At 50.9% G+C, this 21,278-nt stretch overlaps 8 protein-coding genes across 8 annotated transcripts; 4 read left to right on the forward strand and 4 right to left on the reverse strand.

Annotated features, from left to right (window-relative positions):
- Positions 1–705: 705 nt before the first annotated feature.
- On the forward strand, positions 706–1,719 carry A1O9_00971 (uncharacterized protein; the record flags this gene model as incomplete). The annotated part of the gene is made up of 1 exon (XM_013410132.1): positions 706–1,719. One exon carries the CDS (start codon positions 706–708, stop codon positions 1,717–1,719), a length of 1,014 nt encoding a protein of 337 aa, XP_013265586.1.
- Positions 1,720–2,036: 317 nt separating this feature from the next.
- On the reverse strand, positions 2,037–2,904 carry A1O9_00972 (uncharacterized protein; the record flags this gene model as incomplete). Its single annotated transcript, XM_013410133.1, has 2 exons — positions 2,037–2,267; positions 2,293–2,904. 2 exons carry the CDS (start codon positions 2,902–2,904, stop codon positions 2,037–2,039), a joined length of 843 nt encoding a protein of 280 aa, XP_013265587.1.
- Positions 2,905–4,881: 1,977 nt separating this feature from the next.
- On the reverse strand, positions 4,882–6,114 carry A1O9_00973 (uncharacterized protein; the record flags this gene model as incomplete). The annotated part of the gene is made up of 1 exon (XM_013410134.1): positions 4,882–6,114. One exon carries the CDS (start codon positions 6,112–6,114, stop codon positions 4,882–4,884), a length of 1,233 nt encoding a protein of 410 aa, XP_013265588.1.
- Positions 6,115–6,560: 446 nt separating this feature from the next.
- Positions 6,561–8,416, reverse strand: A1O9_00974 (uncharacterized protein; the record flags this gene model as incomplete). The annotated part of the gene is made up of 4 exons (XM_013410135.1): positions 6,561–7,365; positions 7,430–7,551; positions 7,601–7,890; positions 7,993–8,416. 4 exons carry the CDS (start codon positions 8,414–8,416, stop codon positions 6,561–6,563), a joined length of 1,641 nt encoding a protein of 546 aa, XP_013265589.1.
- A 594-nt stretch (positions 8,417–9,010) lies between these two features.
- On the reverse strand, positions 9,011–10,498 carry A1O9_00975 (uncharacterized protein; the record flags this gene model as incomplete). The annotated part of the gene is made up of 3 exons (XM_013410136.1): positions 9,011–10,025; positions 10,078–10,351; positions 10,411–10,498. 3 exons carry the CDS (start codon positions 10,496–10,498, stop codon positions 9,011–9,013), a joined length of 1,377 nt encoding a protein of 458 aa, XP_013265590.1.
- Positions 10,499–11,854: 1,356 nt separating this feature from the next.
- Positions 11,855–13,213, forward strand: A1O9_00976 (uncharacterized protein; the record flags this gene model as incomplete). Its single annotated transcript, XM_013410137.1, has 1 exon — positions 11,855–13,213. The coding sequence occupies one exon, from the start codon at positions 11,855–11,857 to the stop codon at positions 13,211–13,213; it is 1,359 nt and encodes a 452-aa protein (XP_013265591.1).
- Positions 13,214–13,465: 252 nt separating this feature from the next.
- On the forward strand, positions 13,466–13,702 carry A1O9_00977 (uncharacterized protein; the record flags this gene model as incomplete). Its single annotated transcript, XM_013410138.1, has 1 exon — positions 13,466–13,702. The coding sequence occupies one exon, from the start codon at positions 13,466–13,468 to the stop codon at positions 13,700–13,702; it is 237 nt and encodes a 78-aa protein (XP_013265592.1).
- Positions 13,703–17,695: 3,993 nt separating this feature from the next.
- A1O9_00978 (uncharacterized protein) lies at positions 17,696–19,993 on the forward strand (the record flags this gene model as incomplete). The annotated part of the gene is made up of 1 exon (XM_013410139.1): positions 17,696–19,993. One exon carries the CDS (start codon positions 17,696–17,698, stop codon positions 19,991–19,993), a length of 2,298 nt encoding a protein of 765 aa, XP_013265593.1.
- Between the last annotated feature and the right edge of the window lie 1,285 nt (positions 19,994–21,278).

Below are 21,278 nucleotides of genomic sequence, written 5' to 3' on the forward strand. Positions count from 1 at the left end.
CAAGACCGAGTCTTGGCGGCGTTTAAGAGAGCTCGGCTCGTCGGCATCGGCATTGCTGTATCGTCATCATCGTTCTCTCCGACAAGTTGAATGAAAGGACTGTCCTGAATCTAAATGTTTCTGATGCGGTGGTCCCTATCGTAGCTTCTCAGCCTCATTTGATGCATGTCGAACCCAGACATAATGTTCCTCCTGGCTTCGTCCAACCTCCAACCTCTCGTGATATCCAGTCTCAAAGCTGCTGATAATCATGGGGGCGGAGGATGATTGATCACATTCACTACAAGGCGGGAGCATAGGCTAGAGCGGGAGAGAGCCTACAGAGCTAGGAAGTTACGTATTCCAGCATTCAATACCAACAGGCGAGCTTGGATCTGCAACTGCGGACTTCAGCGATCACTCTAGCCTCGCCCATGCCGATATCTGGTTGAGATGGACGTTCCGCCTTTCCTAGATGGGCAATTTTCGTCAGTGAGCGCCTAATTGAACATTAGCCTTTACTGTCTAGAAGAATCCCCATTGGTGCTGATGACTGTTGTTATCAGTAGAGCGATAGTCCGTAATGTCATACTCATGGTAGGTCAAACGTGGTTTAAGCCTTCTCAGGACCTCGAAGTCCAGCTTGGCTTCCCAAGAAGTGAGAGATCCAGCTTTGAGCAGTCAAAGAGTCGACTGGAGTCCAACGCCAGAGGCTCATGACCAACGATGTCAGACCTCCAAGCCGACAACATCCCAATTGTAGACTTCTCTCGCTTCGAAACTGATCTCGCTAGTCTTGCTCAAGAAATTAAGACGATCTGCTCAGCATGGGGATTCCTTTACCTCAAGAACCACGGACTGGAACAAAGCAAGATCGACAACATGTTCCGGATAAGCGAGACGTTCTTCCGAGGGACGTCTCGCGAGGAGAAAGCCACAACACCTTGGAACAGCATCTACAATGCCGGGTACGACGCGAAAACGGGGACTGAGGGCTACTTCTCCGAGAATGGCGCGAATGAGTCCATGTCTGCCGAAGACAACAAGGAAGTGTTCGTGATTCGCAAGCAGAAGTCCTATGACCAGCCTATGCCCCCGTCACTGCGAAAGTTCAATCCTGAGATCCAATCGTTCATGGCCGAGACACATGAAAAGATCGCCGTGCCGTTGCTTGCGTGCTTGGGGACGGGGCTCGGGCTGACGAAAGATAGACTACCTAACATGCACCAGCATGAAAGCCCCACGATGACCACGTTACGACTCATTCATTACCCAGCCCTTCGGGGGAGCGACAGCGCTCCCATTCGACTCCCTTCGCACACCGACCAGGGCGTGATCACGATCTTATTCCAGAACCAGATCGGCGGACTCCAAGTTCGTCCGCCAAAGTACACGGGGCCGATCCAGGACGATGAGGAATGGCTCGACGCGCCGGTCATCCCTGGCGCCGTGCTCATCAATATCGGTGAGACAATGACGTTCTTCTCAGGTGGCTTGATGAAGAGCACGCTACATCGTGTTGCGAAAAGCCCACGTCGGGAGGATCAGGGGAAAGACAGGTTCTCCATGGCGTACTTCTGCCACCCGAACCAGGACACCCTGCTTGAGGTCATAGAGGGTATTGAAGGCGGATTAAAGAGGGACCCTCCTATCTCCTGTGTCACTGGCAGACAAGTGAGGACCGTCAAAGATTGGATCGAGCACCGCCATTCTATGGGACGTCTGGAAGCTGCTAAATGATTGATCTTGTGCCTCAAGTGATACGAGTGCGAGCCTCATGTTGTTACAACTCTCCAGACCTATCATCTAGGTCAGACTAAAAGACAGGGGCTGAGTGCACAGCTGGCAGACAAGGAGGAATCTGGGAGGAGCAGCCTTCCCAACATTCCCACTCTTGAGATGATTCAAATTACTAGAAAGGTGCGATAGCTTCAAGAGATCCAGAATTTAATTTCTTTTCTCCCCACATCCAGAAAACATCAAAACTCAACACGACCGCCACAAAGTGCAGTTGCCGCACCAGTCCAGAGCATCAAGCAAGGCTAGACGTCTAACCGCTACTCCTCATCCAGGAAGACATTGACCAGGTTTGAGAAATGGTCATGATACTCATCCAAAAAGCCATGCCCGCTGTCAGGGTACAGGTGGAGATGCGCATCAGCATTGACCAGCCTCTTCCACAAGACATAGCTATTCTCCGTAGTGACGAGGAGATCGTTGCTCCCATTGGCGACCAAGACCGGGATTGTGATCCAATCGAGGCGATCATACGAGCCCTCGTCACGATGCTCCTCAGAGAAAAAACCGCTCCACGGCAGCAAGTTGGTTCTGGACGCCCTGTGGGCCAAGTAGCGGGGCGCGGTCTTTGCGCGCACTAGTCATATGCTGCCACCACTGCTCACCGACTTGCTGTTTCTTGTCCGAGCACGAGAAGAAGGTCCACTTGAAGGCCTGGCGCGACTCATCCTCGGTGGTCGCGCTGGCCACCTGCGAGAAGTATTCCGGATCTGACGCGAGCACTCCTTCGCCCGCGCTGGGGCCGGCGCCGGCGACGACGATCTTTCGCACGAGATGCGGCGCCTGCAGCGCAATCAGCTGCACGACGAAGCCACTCATCGAGAAGCCCAGAATGTCGAGCTTGCTGATCCCCAGGGCTTCTGCGACGTCGATGGCGACTTGCGCCCAGGTGGAGTATTTCGTAGGGACTTCTCCTTCGCTGCGGCCGACGCCCGTGATGTCGACGAGGAGGATTGGGCGTCTTGCCGCTTGTGGGTTGATGAATGCCGGATCCCAGAAGTCCATGTTTCCTCGAAAGTGAGGATGTAGGAATAGGGGCACCCCCTGGGATTGGCCAAAGAGGCGGTATGCGTGCTTGACGCCGTGGATGGTCACGAATTTGTTTTCGGCCTTTTCGTATGTCGCCATGACTTGGGCTGATTGCTTTAATGGCAAAAGAGAAACCTGGGTGAATAGGCAATACTAAGAAGTTACTTCGTATTGAGCTCCTGGTGAGGATGATGGAATCTGCAAATGTTGTACGCAGTATACAAGAATCATGCAGCTGCATCTTTATATATGTGTCTCTCAACTCCATGAGGGCTTTTTCTGTATTCTCGTCACGAACAAACCATTAGTAAAGATCAAGGGGATACGAGATGTTGGAAGAGCGCCAAACATTTATTGACGTTGCTTAATTATTGGTTGATATCAGGTTTCCCAAATAGGAGTGCGCTGCGAAGTGACCCTAATTAGCTCTAGATTGAACGTACACACAGCGCCACGATATAGTCAAGCACGATTATGTCTCCAACCCAGCCTTCAGCGATGGAAAACAAGAGAAGGCCTCGCTGCGATTATTAAGCAGAATAGCCTGAGTGACTTCACGAGTCCTAGGGACAGGCACCTGCTTCGGCTTACACAAGCAGAGTTGCATATCAAGTAAGGAAGAGAAATGTCGTGATAGGCGAAGACACCTTACACGGCACCTCCTTCATTTTTTAGGCTTGGAGTCTCAACAGCCAAGTACTATCCACAGGCGGGCGGTGTCAAGGTAAGTCTTGACCGGGGGGAAATAGCTCAAGCAAGTTGCCTCAGTATCTTCTAGATTGATAATGAGCAGCCTAAATGGAGGGGCCAGGCACTCCACTGCTTGTAAAATACCTGTGCAAATGCGTATAAGATAAACGCAGCAGTTAACTTTGTTGCCAACACCTAAGAAAGCTCTAGCTATAACTCACATATTACTTAATGTCGAACATTTACAAATGAAAGCAAGATCGGTACAATGTCAATAAGCGAACAAAGCGTCAGAACACTAGATGACCTTATGTATTAGCATTTCAAATTCACGCCTCAACAGCTGAGAAGTTCGTAGCAGAAAGAGAACATGAAATTCAGAAAGTGTATGGTGGTTTGGATGTCCGTTTCAGGGAAAGTCAGTAGAATCGATGAAGATCACCAATCCGAAAGTCCTCCACATCAAATGGCCGTTCCAATTTTCGCATCATGGCATAAGATAGATAGGCAGACATAGCAACAAATGGAGAAGCGAAGCTAAGCTGGCTGGCATGGGGGTGACTCACACGTAGTAGTAATGTCTGGTGGTTGCTTTCACATCGGTGGCCTAGCTGCGATATCCGTAGGAGAGGATATGGGTCCAGAACAGTGACCCTATGTTGTGCTCACGTCTATCATGATGCGTTTGGACAGATCGGTGCGCCATGAATAAGATAGCAAGGTCTACCAGACCAAGGGGTCATGACAATTGGAAGCGAACATCATCCAAATGGGCAACAGGCCCCCTAGCTCTCACAAGTTCCAGCCAGTTGCGGTAGCCGATATATATCGACGAGCAGCGCCCGTAACAAGATCATGAAGCAACAATCCGGGCGAGAATCAAGCGATCCATGCGCGCCATTGCAAGTAAATACCTCGCCGCTGAAGGGTCTCAAACGGGAGAGGAAGGATACTCCAAAAGATGAAAACGCAAGAAGAAAAGAGGTGTGAGAAAGTTGGCAGGAAAAGGCCAAACACTCCGGTTTCGGCTAGACTCGTTTTAGCGGTCATTCCGTCTTGGCAATATCAAAGATTCAACAAGTGCAGTCAGTGGTTCTCCCAAGCTTGAACCACATCGAATCGAGGGTAAGCGGGAGGTAAATTTCTTGCTCCTCTACAAGAGATGCATGTCCACAATGTGGGGTGGAAGGTCGTCCTGGAAAACAAATGGAGACCAAGGTGGGAAGGGAATGCTTTGGAAAGGAACCCATTGATCTATCTGCTTGTGCATGAGTAGCTCTTGCACAGCTATTGCTGGGTATGAAATTTTAAATCTAACACGGTGATCATGCTCAAGTCATCATCTCGTAGCATCGTCTGAGCGTATGACCGTATCCACTTGAGTGTTCAATGTCGGCCTTTGAAAGCAACTTCTTCGATCTGAAGTGTTGCGTTTTCGACACCGGCGAGGAATTCCTTCAACCCCATCTTCCACCGTTCAAAGCCAATGGTTTCCAGGTCAAGATCCGCTGGGCACTTCGGTATTGTCTGCCACTTGTCTCGGTCATCTATTTCGTAGTCAAGTTGGGTTGGGCCATCAACGGTGATATTGTCATTTTCGCCTCTTATCTTGGTTCCGTGATTCACTGGCTCGGCTTTGATGAGCACGGGAATTACTGCTCCGGTACCAAGAGCGAATGTGCGATGCCCGATAACGTGCAACAACATGGCTATGGCACCTGAATGTGCTGTAATACTGATCCTCTCATTGACGTCTTTGGCAACAATGCTGTCCAAGAGCTTAGCCTGTCGGATGGCCAAGGCTTCATTTGTTTCGCGGTAGATGGGGTCCCAGAACGTGTCCGTCTCGGTGAGGAGTGGATCTTCGTCGGTAATGAACTTTGGGAATCGAGAGTTGATGTAAGTCACTGAACTTCGTCGGTCACATGTATGAATACCAGCACCCTCACGAGCTCTTTCCATGACGACGGGCCTAAAGTCGGTTCCGTTTGGTTGGACATCGCCAAATGTAACGTTTGCTGTTTCGAGAGCTCTGTCCAGGGGACTGGCGTAGTAGGACTGTGGAAGGCTCATTCGTTCATTTTTGATTTGGTGTTTCCAGAATGTGTTCGCTTCCTGAGCCTGGCGAATACCCTCCTTGGTGAGATGTGCGTCAGCCCAAGTCATGACCTTGTCTTTGTCGGAATCGAGTGTCGAATAGTAACAATCCCACGCCACAGCTCCGTAATACCGCTCTGCAACATTGTGGAAACCATTTCCATGACGGCCAAGGAACAGTAGTTTGTACTTCGCTTTGGCAGCTGTTCCGGAGTTGTGTCGCACCTTTTTGGCATTCCCGTTCAACTCGGATATGTGGTGTTCGAATCTTTCCCAGCATGTTAGATCTCGCCCATTATTTGGGAGGCTTGTGTCCGAATCATAGGCTCGATCGATCAGGCCGAAATTTGTCTTCGTGAAATCAAACCCGTACGGATCAGTGGAGACATCATCCTGCAAGAAATACCCAGTGAGGGTCGTGTATTTGTATCGCGGATCTTTCCCTCCATTTTGCCCAGCAACCTCCTGTCCTGCACCGGGATCGGGATCGGTGTGAATGTCAAAGACCTTCTGGCTACTCATAGCAACGTTGGTCGCCTCGAGCAGGCCGCAGACCACAAAGGAGACGGTGAGAAGAAGTAGAAAGGGTCTGGGCAGGTCGGGTTTTATTAGCCCGAGTATTCGATGCGCGCAGGAGAATGGTTCCACACTTACACGGCAATGGTTGTGCGACAAGCCCGTGGGCAACTGTTCCACCGACGTTGTACTTTGCGGTGGCTTAAAGCAAACAGCATCATGCAGAAGAAATTCAACTCACATTGTAAGTTCGACTGTCTGTCACTGCCTGGTGGGCAGAGAACGTGACGAGTGAATCCACTCCACTAATTAAAGCCGCAGACACGAAACTTGGAGTGAAGCGAAGAAAGAATGGGGATGGCGTCATACTGATTCGGCGATCAGGTACGTACTCTGATACATCCACCATTAAATCTACCAAATAACACGGCGCTCTTTAAATTATCTTCGCATTAGAATATTGCTGGCTTGCGAGGGTATATCTGGCAGTATTCAGAGCAAGTAACGACCTGCGATTGACGCCAGAGCACCCCTGCCACTGCTGAGCTGGGCCTGGAGTCAATGTGCTTCAAGAAATCCGAAGATTTCCATTTCCAATTGCCCAGGACGTCTGCCAACACTTTGATATCTTGGGGTATTTGCAGGAAAACTCGCAGAGCCTTTTCGAGGATCAACCAAGTCTGAGGCGTTGATCGCTTTACGACACCAATGAGTCTGCATGATTTCCAAATCCGCTCGTAATGACCCTCGTCCCTTTGCTCAAAGGGTGTCAACAAAGTCCAAAGCAAATGCTTAGCTGTGAGACTGCTGTCGTCATCGCTGTCGTCAGTTATCTGGATCAAAGCTTTCAAGTAGTCCTCCGTCGTCTTCGAGAGATCACCACGTTCCATCATGACGAGATTTAGATAAATTAGACATGCCATCCGACAATTGTCCACTGCTCGTCGCTTATCTGGGCTCTCGTAGCCGGTGTCCATCTCACTTAATGATGTAAAAATAGGTGCTCCGTCTTCGAAAGCAGTGGTACGGTATCTATGCGCCCTCAAGCGGTTCTGCTGTTGTGGATTGGCTGGAAGACATTTCAAAACCTGCATCTTTCTTCGTTCGATGAACTCAGTAAGTTCATCACAACTGCGTTCGAGAGCAGACCTGGGATCCGAGGCTGAGATTCCAGGCCTAAGGCCAATCATATCTGAGAAACCACTGACATACGCTGGGTAGCCAGCATCCGTCGGCCAGGACAATGCTATGAAACTCCTTGTAGACATGCTCAGTATGCAGATCACTAGGAGGGAAAACGGCACAATTTATTTCAACTTACCATACGAGCTTTGTATGCATAGTCGGGTTGCCTTTTAAAGCAGGGAAGCTTCCTCTTTCTATTAGAAGCCGCTTAAGAGCTCCCCAGTGCATTTGTGCAGCTTCTTGATCACCCCAGAGACGCTATCATGGAGATTAATTCCCGCCTCTCATCCCCAGACGGTGCACATACCTCTGCATTTGCCAATAAGCCAATCCCTACCAAGGTAGAATCGCTACAGGGTGCATTCTTCCTTCGAAGACTGGCATTTATCGCAACGAGTGACCGATCCTTGAACTCGATTGACTGAAGCGTCGAGTCCAGGCCCCGCAGCCGTGCGAGATGGTGCGCTGCGTGGTGCAGCATCCCCAAGAATGGGATTTCATCTTGCCGGTACAGATTAAACAGTTCCCAGCAGGATCTCGGGCGCCGTACGGCGCGCGCCCAGTGCTTGTGTACCAGTGATGGTATCACGAATGAGTCTGATGGGGATGTTAGAGTTAGACGCAGTATAAGTAAAACTCTCTCCATGTCTAGTATGGAGTATTACCAGGGGTGTTGCAAGTGTAGTTACCAAGACTTACAGTGATCAACCAGCTCATGCACATCTCTCGTGGCAGGAATCGGGTAGGAGCTGAAGGGGTCTGCTCGCCCTCCACCGAGCCGCTCTAGCAGCGTAGCATCAGAATCCTGCTGGCGTAATTTCACCGCTTGGGCGTCCTCCCAAGCAAGGCCGTCTTTTCTACCACCTGCCACGGCAGAAGCGACGACGTGCTTTGTGGGAGCCTGTTGCTGCTTCCCTTCGTCGTCCCTTTTTTGAGCCTTGTCGAACCTTCTTTTCCTGTAGTGCTGCTTAGTCACGAACGACCGGGTTTTCGCCCTTTCTGCACCCTTGCGGCTGTTCAGACCATCGATGAACGCGAACTGTCCCTCGAACTCTTCGCTCTGAAGCCGCCTCGAGTTGGGCGTACCTGAGTCAACCTGGCTTGGCCCGTTCTGAGCGTTCATCGTGAAGGTGAAGCCATTCCTAGGAGCCCATCCCCTCATACGTATACCTCGAAAGATCTCAAGAATGGGGAAATGGGATGAAACTCACACAGACCATAAGAAGGATCCAGTAGCTCGCTGATGAGATCTTTCCCGTCAGGGTTGATCTTTCACCTTGCACGCGAAGAGGGAGGGCGCTGAGTCAGCGTTGTATGTCATATCACGTCGCACGCCACAGGCGTCATGCCATGCACCAAGATAGTCTAGCCACAGCCTTGTCTTTGAACCGGGAAAAAGGCGGGACTCTGGCCGACTCTACCTTTGATCGCACAGAAAAGTTGAAGAAATGCCTTCTGATAAACTTCGCGAGAGTTACTTGTTCACTACTTATCGAGGGTATACTCGTTTGGTTTTCTACTTCAACATGGGGCTAATGGAGTTGCTCTAGCCTCTATGATTATTTTGTCACGTTCCAGCGGTGCACTCCGTACACTCATTACTTTAGATCAGCTGTGATTTTGGGGTGTATTGTGAAACAGACATCGTATGGCAGCAACACCTATTGATTGTCTTCGAAATGGTAGGCTAGGCACCTTTTGAAGTCGCCAGCATTGATCAGTGAATCTGAAGCAAAGTGAGAATCGTGACAAGGACCACTGGCATCTTGGAGCGGGCGTGCTTCTTCCTACCGGGTCCTTCACCGTCATGCAGTGGTCTAGCGGTGTTGTTAGGTTGAGGCGAAGCTGTTGCTGTGACGTTGACCGGCGGAGCAGGCTGGATATTGGCAGTGAGGGCGTTGGCGGGGGAATCTGTCTGGTTGACCAGGAGTGCGTACATGACTTCCATGGCGCACAGCTGTTGACCCAAGCCGGTCGTTCCGTCCCATCCACGGATGTACCACTTTGAACCACAGCTGTTGCGGGATGGACCTCCTGTGCATGATTCCGCTGCACCTTTTGCTGACGTGCGCAGAAGTTCACCGACTCTTCCTGCAGTGAATGGCGCCATGAGGGACGTACCCGCAAGCCATCGAACGAGAAACGCTTTCATCGACAGTTGATCCGTGTTGCATATCTGTTTGAGCTCACATGCGTGCTCGAAAATCATGTTCGTGGAATTTTCGTCTGGAGTGACGAAGGTGTTGACGCTGTCAAGGAGGCCAAGCGTGCGGGTCATCCAGACCTGAGAGCTGTTGGTGTAATTTTGGAGGACTGCTGCTCCGTATAGGAAGACTCCCACATTGTACGACCACTGGTGGTGATCAACGGCTGTGCAGTTGAGAAGCTCGTCTGTCCCGTCATAGACATTGAATTTCTCGTCAATGAGGCTGACTCCCTCTGTCCAATCCCAGATGGCGTTTGCCCAGTGCAAATATGTGTCGTTCCCTGTGTAACGAGCTAGCCGAGCTGATAGCTGGAAGAAGCCCCCGTTTGAAATAGTGCTCTTGTAGTACCAGCCTGCGTTCTCGGCATGAAATTGCCATTTCAAACCGCCATGGCAGCCGGAGGTATTCCAGCGACCAGCGAAACTCTCCCAAGCATTTTGGACGATTTTTATCCAAGGAGGGAAAGGCGAGGGAGGTTGAGGGAAAGAATATTCGGCCGCTGACATGGCGGCAAATGCCCAGAATCTAGGTCAAGGTGAGTGGATGGACAGCATAATGTAAGGTGCAATGGCCAAACCCTTGATCATCATTTCCTTCGTCAAATGCCTCACTCGGCATATTGAAGTCAAATGCTGGGCCAAGCTGCGATATCAAGCCTTGGTATGTGACATTGAGATAGGTCGGATCCTTCGTGTAATGATAGTATTCAACCATGGCACCCCATGCTGCACCACTTTCCCACCAGAAATAGGGAGGATATGGCCATTTTCCCAGGACGCCATGGGTTTGGTTTCCATTATAGAGAGCTTGCACACCGTAGGCCGTCAGTTCAGCAGCACGGAGGATGGAATCTGGCAAGAAATCAGTGACTTTGACCCTAGGAGAAGCAAGTCCGGAAACTTGGGCATACCTGGCTCATCAACATTGAGAGAAATAGCGTAAAGAGATGAAGCAAAGAGTGCGAGGACGATGACGAGCAAGTGTGACAGTATGGCCATCATGACGAAGGCTGAAATAAGGATAGATCACTTCGGTAGACGCGCATCCAAGGGGGGTTGTAGGGCAGTCACGGAGACGATGAGGTTCTTGAAGGGGACTCGAATGTCTCAGGCACCATAAGAAGATACGCTTGGATCAAGCCATTCTGATGACCTCCGAGTATTGTTGGGTGCGTGGAAAAGTTAGCTACCATGTCTGTCTTGGCCATCAGAGGCAGCTCAACGTCAAGGGAACAGCAACAGGAACAGGAACGGCAGTGAAGATCCAACATTTCCTCTCCCCTCCCCTAAATGTCACAGTTGCCCAGGTCTTTTCAGCAGTTAATGTGGTAACGACCCTTTACATTCTGCAAGTCGCCACGAAATGTTCCTCCACGAAGCCCTCTCAGTGAACATCCATGAATTTGGCTTAGATGGACACCTGTGGTGCACAATCGGAACCTGGCAGATCAGCGTGTTGAAATTGTAATACCCGGGATTGGAATCGTAGCTGGTTTGTCTAATACCTCTCATCTCAAATAACCTCGCGCGAGGGCCTCGAATCAGCTGGTCTTGGTGTAACAATCAATACTTGCTTGTCTGTCCTCTTGTTGTTTGGAACCTTGACTGAAGTCCGAGGACCCCCATGCTTTTAGAAGCTGGCCATAACTCACTCGATGCATATTTCGATGCCTTTCATGCGATGAACATCACCATCAGTCGCTTGTATGAATCTATCCCTTGTGCTGACTAGCACGGCTGCAACCTAGAATGGATCGAATATGACCTGCCTGATAGGGGAATTGGAAACTCAGTCATCTAGAATGAGAGCCTGGTAAAATTAATCAGTGAGACCTGCCGTCAACAGCCTACATGAGTCGTGGTAGTGGAAGCAGACCGATATCAGTCCACTTTGCCATCCGTACACATGACCAAGAATTTCACACTCAGTAACCTCTTCAACTTCAACAATTGAGTTCGAGGCTGCCGTGTCGCCAATATTTCCCAAGGATGAGTGTTCTTCGTTCTGCATGTTAATCTGACGTGGGGGTTACGATGTTGCAACCTAGTATCCGTCAATGCGGATGCTGGCTTCCGCATGCGATATGGCGTAAGCATATAATTAGCTTCTCGGCAACTCTCCGCCTATCTGGGGCCTCGCTTCGACAAATATCGATCGGCGCTCAGCGGATGTAAGGCGTTCAATAGCTGAGAGCTGATGCATTTGTTTACGAATCTCTGCTGCCTGTAAAGAATTGGACAAGGTCTCAAGCTTTGTACTTTCGTAGTAAGTGTACAACAGAGCTTCAACAGTTGGAAGATTGTAGCATTCTCGATTGAGTAAGAAAATCAAACCATCAGGTTCTTCGTGCCAGAATGATCGACTTCGAATTATCGCTGGAACAGGCTGCTCTACGCAATGCTGTGCGAGGGTTTGCGTCTGCACATCTGAAAGATGCAAGGGTGCTATACGAACCTCAAGGCGCTCCACACCTCAAATGGGAAGATCGCTTTCGGTCAACCAAACCAATCTACGTGGAAGCAGTCAAGTCAGGTCTGATCCAGGCACAGATTCCCAAACAACTTGGAGGTGGTGGAGGTCCGCTCATTGAGGCGGCGCTCGTCGTGGAAGAATTCTATGCAGTCGAAACAAGTGCATCCCTTACAATACTGGGGACTGGCCTTGGCCTCACGCCCTTAATCATGGCTGGTTCAGCAGAACAACACGCCACCTTTTTGAAACCTTTTCTTGCTGGTACAGATGCTCCTTTGGCCAGCTTAGTCTTCTCGGAGCCAGACGGGAGTGCGAACTTCGCTGAGCCTGGAGCACCGGGGTTTCAAACGGTTGCAGAACTTAAGGGGGACGAGTATATCATCAATGGCGAAAAGGTAAGGCGTACAATTCCTTTCAGCCTTCATGACCTGCTGACTGGAACCAAGGCATGGGCAACCAATTGTTCAGGTTGGGATGATAGGGGTGCTGATCTGCAATGTGTCGTTTGCCGAATTGTCAATTGGGCCGCCGCTGAAGACGTGCGAGGGCAAACGGCCATTGTCATTGTGACTCGGGAGGACATCGAGAGAAACCATGCCGACGCGTTCTCGGTCGTTTCTCATCCAGACACACTTGGCCATACCGCTGTTAATGGTCCGCACATCCGATTCAAAGATTTGCGTGTCCCCAAGAGGAATCTGCTGGCACCACCAGGAAAAGGAGCTGACGTAGTAGAGATGACGTTCACAGCATCGGCAGCGCTTGTTGGTGCAATGGGGGTCGGGATTATGCGGCAAACATTTGATCGTGCTCTGGCGTGGGCCAAAACAAATTCACGTGGTTCCAGGGAGGCTATAATCCATAAGCAGAGCGTGGCGGACTTGTTGATCAAGATCAAAACGCGATGCGAGGCTACCAGAGCTCTGGTATGGAAAGCCGCACATTCATTTGGACGAACGCGATTTGGTGCAGAATTGTGTTACGAAGCCAAAATCTTGGGGTCCGAGAATGCTGTCGCTTCTGTCATGGATGCAATCAATCTCGTTGGCGTGTCTGCCTATTCTCGAGAGCACTCATTTGGGGATCTGCTGAAGGATGTAGTAGTATTGCCGATCTTCGACGGGGGCAATGTAGGGGTTCGAAGACGTCAAATTGAGGCAATCTTCACCGATCCGAGCTACGAGGCCTGGGAAAGCACATTTGGATCGGATCAAATGAATGAGGTCAAGAAGTCAACATAGGCGCCTGAGGTGGTAAACTTGAATTTCGATATTGGCGGTGGTCACGGGATCTATAAATACATGCCAAGGCTTTTCAGATCAGTTCAGGGTCACCCTGTGGAAACGTTCCCCGTCCGCGTCGAGTAAACCCAGCAAATAGACCACTTCCACACGAGTTCTTCTGACAGTGAGATTCGCGTCAAGGAGGGTATTGGCTGCAAATTTACGGAGCAAGACTCTGGATTCAAGCATATCACCTCACGTTTATTGCCTATGCCCAAGGCAGTGAAAGGAGCGCTGCTCCAATGCGACCCACCACAAATGGCCATGGTACGAAAGATTGACCGCGAATCCAACAACGCTTACATTATCGAAGAGATTGACGACCACACATGCTTGGTGAAGGACAACAAGGTGGAGGAGATCAAGGCCAAGGTCAAAGACTTGATGGACACGGCAATGGGCATGGATGACGATGAAAACGACGACAAGGACAGCGATCTCGACTGAGACATGATCTGGATGTTTGCATAGGGGACATTGTCGGCTCGTGTTCCTTCCTCCATGTCAGCTATCAGTCACGTGGAGATAGCGATTTCTACCACTACAAACAGATGACGGTGGCATCTGCAGACTTGAAGAAACGGGCCCGGCCATTAGTACTGAGGAATCGGGCTGAATCTATCGAGAATCTGTCGAGAATCTTTGGGACAGGCAATGCGAGTATCCCACAATGCCATGGTGTCGAATGCTAGTCTTAGATTACGGTGCTTCACCACTGTGATGCGGGCGATCTTGAAGGATATGTAAAGCTGCAACACTGAACCGAAACAAGGAGAACTCAGGACAATGGGGTTGTGATGGTGGGAGCGAAGCCAACGAGAGGGCGCCGACTAGGATCCTATAAAGCAAGTCGAGACGGTGGGGTCGCGTGATGGCCCATCAAACGGCAGAAGAATAGCTATGTCGATCTTTTGAAGGAGTACATGCTGCATAGGCTGTGGTTTGTGTATCGACGATCACTTGGGGAAAATACAGGCTTGCAGTTCTGCCGACCAGCATCGGAAGGGAACAGGTGGGCACAGGCTAAAAGGCACAGCTACCCAAACCACACAGCTAGGCTCACGATAAATTATCGCGGCCAACGCACAGCGGCCGTGCTGTCCTAAGATCGAGGCTGATCATTATGTTGGATCAACAAGGAGCGAGTAGCTATGGGATATAGCGTCTCGAGCCCCCATACTTATCGGTAGAGTCAGTCATGAGACGATAATAATGATGCATCTGGAACAGGTTGATGCGGTGAAGGTCGGGTTTGCTTGAAGACTCCAGCACAGAAGCAGCAGGTGGGCTTCCTCCGCAAAAGAGTCCTCTAGGCTGAGTACGAGGTGTTCCTGGTCGGTTTCTTTCATCAAGCCCTCACTAACGAACTAACGAGGCGGGAGCGTTAGGGCCGCGAATGCCCTCAATAGGCATAGGCTCAAGCTTTGGGCGCTTTGGGCGCCGCTATAGGCGGCTGGCGTAGCGGAACCCTTGTGAGTGGTTCGAGGCCACCCTGAGGCGGGAACAATCTGATTTCAATGCTGTCCTCCACAATCTACGGAGGGCATCCCAGGTCATATGCCTGTTGCGAAATACGAGGTACTGACTAGAAAGGGGAATAATCTCGCGCAATGCGATGTGGAGAAGGAGGTGGTGGGTGGATGGCACCTATCATGGACATTGGGCATTGGACTCTCGTGCAAGGAATCGCGGTAGCGCCTAAGGAGTGCTCCGTACCTGATGCATTGGTCGGGGAGTCGGTGCGTTTGTGGATATCCATGCCCGGGGACACCTGGGGGCCCTGCGGAGATGCGTTGTCACTTGTACTCGTAAGTAGGGTTCGAGTTTGTCCGTCACTTTAGTAAAATGACAGACAAAAGGCAATAAATGACAGACAAGGGGTAAGTGACGAACGTCATGACACTAGTTGCCTTTAGAGGCTTATCATAGCGCTAAATACTAGAGGCTTGACACTACTCAGGGTCCTTTCTACCAAAATTTACTACTAAAGGACTTAATGTAGATATCCTAGTACATCACATGATCATGCTTCTACAAGTGACAAAATACAGTCATTTTAGAATTAGCGGCAGACTTCTTGGCGCCCAAATAAATAACAGACTTGGCACGTCTTTTCTGTCACAAAAATCCCACTTGTAAGTTGTCACCTGTCCTCGACTCCCTGCACGAGATCCTCGGCTGAGGAAGTCGAGGACAAGCACCATTCCAGGGTGGATATTCGTATCTCAGCAACCACGGTCACACAAGGACTGGGTTGAGTACGGAGTGCTGTGAGATCCAATGTACGGAGTACGGAGTACTGTGCCTTACTGTAGGTATTCAGGACTGATCTACGGTACAAGGGCTCCGAACCTTGCGCTCGATACACGTGTTGATTGGATGCACCGTAGCACACTCCCTTTGGTCAGAGTCCATGTCTCCATCTCCCCGTTGTACGCCTGTGTCCTTGGGGCCTCGCTCCCTCCTTAACGTACTCGTACTGTAGCACTTACTGGGGCGATGATCATTACGCTGCCCACTTACTGGACAAGGCAAGCGGCCCTTTGAGCTGGCGGTCGCTGATTACGCGGCTGCGGCAACGACTCTGTTTCGTCTTGCTTCCCATCGATCCATGATGATGCTTGTAATGTGTCCTGGTTTGCGGCCGAGCTACGAGGTACAGGAGTCACAAGAGTCACAAGAGTCACTTGAGACTCGGCGTCGCAGAGTCACATCTCCTGTAATCAACCCTGCCTGTCCTTATAGCCCTGCGACCACTCGCTTTTTGCTTCTGCGCCTTCTGCGTCCTTGGTCCATGCAAGTGATGGCGTTGATCATCGACTCGTGGCCCTTGCGCTTCCGCTTCCGCTTCCTCCCACCCCTTGCAAGTCACTTGCTAATTTACAAGTTTTCTATTTCTCGACGGATCTTTTGCCACTAACTCTCGACTCTCGACTAGTAACTGTATCGACACCCGCATGCCCCATTTTTCACTCTTCCCTGCTCGCCATGCAGTGGCTTGCAGTTCCCCTCGACCCGCTGTGCCAGAACGACAACACTGGCTCCTTGCCACAGCCTACCGAGGAGGAGACAGCCTCCATCGCTTTCCAAGGTTTCTTATCCTCCCGCAGACTTCCCGACTCCGTAGTTGAGTGACCGCTCGGTATGGATTATCCATGCACCATGGATGCCTCTCTTCCCCATCCTTGCTCCTGAGTCCCTCGTTCTGTCAATGTGCAGAAAGTCGTAGAAGCCACTTCCCGGCCGATTCTACACCGTTGAACGAGCTCCACTTCCCTCACACTTTCTTTCTCTCGACTCCCTGATCTTGTCGGCGTCTGACTTTCCACGGTTGCAACTAGTCGCACCCTCGATCTACATAGAAATCTTCCCATGATTGCGGGTTGATTGTTCGATGCTTAGTGGTGTTCTGCCTTGTCTGCCACCGAAATCAATCCACGACTAGGCGCGAAGCATTGAGACCACTATTAGGAGGACGCCCGACAGCATAGCAAAGGGACCCTCCGACCGTCTCGTATACCAACCCCGGCCGCCGTCCGGTCACACCCGTCACTGAATGATCTCACACTTTGGTATTAATATAATTGTTGTTGTCGCTGTTCTTCCACCACAGAGCCACAACAACCACAACCAATATTACCACGATGGAAGCCACGCGGGGACTATCATGGATCATCTTGAAGACCCCTTGATTTGAACCTGCTCAACAATTCTCAATCACTTGCTTGTTGCGTCCTGCCTCGCCCGCCCCCACTGACACATCACATATCACGCATCACGCATCACGCATTGTCCTCCGGCCTCCGGCCTCTGGTGTGCCTCCACCACGGGAATTACAACCAAGAAATTTCACTACTCGTACTTCGCACGGCTTGTCAGTTGAGAGTCTCAGAGCCTGGCTTCTGTACCGAGTACTTCCTCCCACGCTTTCCCTCAGCCACACTCCACCTAAACCTATCTCGACACTCCTCCTGCTGCCATCAAACAAGCTATCTGAACCAGTCTCTCACCAAGCTGCAGCCCTAGCTGGGTTCTTATATGCCCTAGCAAACGCCCCACCGCTCTTGACACCCCTTCAACCACCCCCCAACCAAACGTCCTGCCTACTGTTTTTCCGACCACCGCCTGGCCCACTTGTTACCGCCATCCGCCAAGTCGCCATAACCGCCTCTGCTTCGCTCGAACAAGTCTCAACTTGGCCTGTTGGCTGCCTGTTGTTCACACCCCATCAACTTGCACACCAATTTGGCTCCAAAATCGTCACCGAACGCATCTCGGTCCGCTCCGTCACTTGGAACAGACCTCTATTGTCACGTCACAGTCTTTCGAGTCCCCAACTCCAAGAGCCTCGGATGAAGGACTGTCTTTATATCGTGGTCGCTCCTCCTGTCTTGTCGTGACACCTTCGACCCAGGATGAGACGCACCGCTTCGGGAAAACATGATGTTCCCCGTCGGATCATTCCCTGCCGGCCCGCCTATCGAAACTAGAAAGGCTTTACTGCTGCTCGATTTTCAGAACGACTTTGTCGACCCTGACGGAAGGTTACCCGTTCAAAACGTGCCTTCCTTTATCTCGGATCTCCCCTCTCTTGTAGCCGAGTTTCGCGCAAAAGGGGTCATCATATGGTGTGGGACAGAATTCAAGCACACGACATCGTCGATTTCCACAACCACTGGCTCACATGCAATCCTCCTGAGGCAATCTCTAAAAGATGAAGAGCTGAGTGAGGAGATTGGTGAGTACCTCAATAACCCCGATCACACTCGCTCACCCACCGAAGATCCGCTGTCCCCGTCGTCAAAGCCAGATGTTGTCCATGATCGCGAGGCCTTTCTCGCTCCCACCATGACCCCCACCAAATATAGGTGCTGCATTCCTGGCTCGTGGGGCATCAGATACCCCGAAACCCTCGCGACAGCCATTGATCAGAGCCAGGACCTGGTTCTGTTGAAATCAAATTATTCCGCATTTGTGGATACATCACTATTGATGCAGCTTCGCACAATGCTCATCACTGAATTGTATATCTGCGGCTCGCTATCCAATATATCGGTCTATGCTACCGTGCTAGATGCCGTGTGCCACGGTCTACAGGTAACCATAATTGAAGATCTTCTCGGTTTCAATGATGAGTTATGCCATGTTGAGGCAGTGAGACAGATGGCTGATGACATGGGTGCAAATGGCATGGACTGTCAAGAACTCCGAGATGACCTTGCCGGTTTACTAGGCGATGTTATACGAGAAGAGGACTTCCCTACAACTTTTCAAGTGAGCCTGCCCCCTCCGTCGAGGACGAACAAGTCCCATAACTCGGCACAACATATCAATGATTGGATTGCACGGCTAGAGAGTGAGAGCGATACTCACTTACCCACAGTTGAAGAAGGAACATCATCGAAGATCGTGGAAGACCTTCCTGTGCCTAGTTTGAATTCTTACGCAAAGAGTGAGTCATCTTACCAACGATCCGATTCCACAAAAGTAGAACACAATCCGCCTCGAAAGAGGTCGGCAAGTGATCTAAACCCTTCAGAACATGACCGTCTTCTTACATCCGCACAACCGCCCTCACCTCGTCCTCCTCCTCCGAACCCCGTGAACGTTGCTGAGCACAAGGAACAAAACCAGGGCACACAGACACGCAAGAGACGCCCTTCGCACGAATCTTCGGCCATGCCTGCCCATTCGAGCAGCGAAACCCTAGCCGAAACGAGAACCATCAGTCCTGGTAGCAAGAAAGATCCTGAATCTGAGATCGACTTGTTAAAATACGACGCTTCTGGCGTGGAGCTTACACAAGCTGGTGGCGGAATGCTACCAAAGAAAAAGACGAAGCTAGTGCAAGACACGCTAGGCCCAGAAGACAAGATCGGACAAGGCGATTCGAGACTTTACGTGGATCTGCTTGACGAAGCTGAAGCTGACGCCGCTTTTCACGCTTGCAAAAAGTCAATCAAGTGGCAAAAGATGTTCCATAGAACCGGTGAAGTACCTCGCCTGGTTGCTGTTCAGGGAGACATCTTAGAAGACGGTTCTCAAGTCCCGATCTACAGGCATCCTGCTGATGAGTCGCCCGTCCTCCTCCCATTTGACCCAGTTGTCGACAAGTTGCGAAAAGCAGCTGAAAGTGTTGTGAGGCATCCGCTGAACCATGCATTGATTCAGTGGTACCGCAATAGCGAAGATAATATCTCAGAACACTCTGACAAGTCTTTGGATATTGTCCAAGGCTCAACGATCGTCAACTTCAGTCTAGGTGCTAGGCGAACGATGATCTTAAGGACCAAAAAGTCGAAAGTATCAGACGAAGGAGAGCAGGCGGGTGGGGAGACCATCCGACCTTCGCAGCGCATCCACTTGACGCACAATTCCCTTTTCGTCCTTGGCCCCGAGACGAATCAGCATTGGCTGCACGCAATCAGAGCCGACAAGAGACTTGCCTCCGAAAAGGATCCCGCCGAGCTTGCCTTTGATGGCGCACGAATCAGCGTGACTTTGAGACATATCGGGACCTTTGTCAACCCTCATAACAACACAATCTGGGGTCAAGGAGCTACAGCCAAGGACAAAAGTCAGGCTGCTCAGCTCCTCGCCGGTGCAGATGCAGAAAAAAAGGGGGAACTCATGATACGAGCTTTCGGGCAAGAAAATCACCGAAGTACAGACTGGGATTGGAACCAATGGTACGGTGAAGGCTTTGATTTAGTCAATTTTGAGACCAAGAGCGCTTAAGCACAGTAAAGCACCATGGCTGTCCACCCACCTGGGACCACCCACGTTCATTATTGTGAGGGACGACCTATGCGATTGCTGCCTAAAAGCTACTCAACATGTAGCTTGGGGCAGAAGACAATACCACCTATGGGAGCACAATCTACTCCCATGTATACGCTTTCTCTTCTGGCAGAAGAAGAGCCGTCGCCATCACTTTTGAGGCTATCTTCGCAATGAGGAGAGGAAGGAATTGTTTTTTCGAGAATCTTTAAGCGTGCATTAACGGGACATCCTCCCCGCACAGGCGGAGGATGAAAGGGCGATCTATTTTAAGGTCATGACTTGACCCAGCAGATGGACAGGCCTCGGCAGTTTCTACTTGTGCACGAGGCAAATAGCGAGGAGTTGGACGGATAGCTGGACGGACGGATGGATGGATGCACAGGCAAATCCTGTGTTTACAAAAAAGAAGTCTTCTCTTTCTGGTTCTGAGGGCCCTAATTAATTGCAGGACAGGACAAGACAGGACAGGATATCACGACGCCGCCAATGAGATACGCAGCCTTTGACCTCTGGGATTTACGAAACTATATAGCAACATACATAACAGAATTATTTGGATTGACGAACTTGACTAATTATCTACAGCAGTATCATTACTATACTACCGAGCCTCACAAGCCAGACAGTCTATACACCACATGACTGACAGACCCTTGAAGACGGGGGACTGCTTCTGCCTCGGCAGGGAACACTACTAAGTACCTGTATAGGTTCAGCCAGGTCCCCAGCCTCGTTCCACACAGATCGAACCTGAGAAGGACCAGGCCCAACTACCTTGCTGTAGTTTGTAACTGTTTGGGCTACACAGTACTACCACGATGATGACTCTATCTCGTCATCGTCCAAGTAGCTACTCGTACTGTAGGCAGCCACCGGCCCGACGTCCGCGGGCACCGTTGATTTCCCCTCGTTCCAGCGTCCTCGGTCCTCCGTGCCTTGGATATCAAAAACTTCGGACGTGGCGCCGAGGCGGGCGGGCCTGCTCGCGTTTTCAAGGGCGACAAACCCTAAGGTCTATCTCCCATTGATGTATCCGACAGAAGAAAAGAACCCCCTCCGTTGAGATGCTCGCTCCGTACATCAGCCCCGTTGTGGACGTCCATGCCTCTCTCAGCTGGCAAGGGACTGGGCGGAACGCCATGCCACCACGCCACCACGCCCACGCCCCGCGGGACCCCCACACCCGCGCCCATACCCAGTTGCATGTGAGAGCGGGATGAGCGGGAGCGGCGGGAAGCTT

The sequence above is a fragment of the Exophiala aquamarina genome, assembly GCF_000709125.1.
Source record: "Exophiala aquamarina CBS 119918 chromosome Unknown aczIA-supercont1.1, whole genome shotgun sequence".
Taxonomy (NCBI): Eukaryota; Fungi; Ascomycota; class Eurotiomycetes; order Chaetothyriales; family Herpotrichiellaceae; genus Exophiala; species Exophiala aquamarina.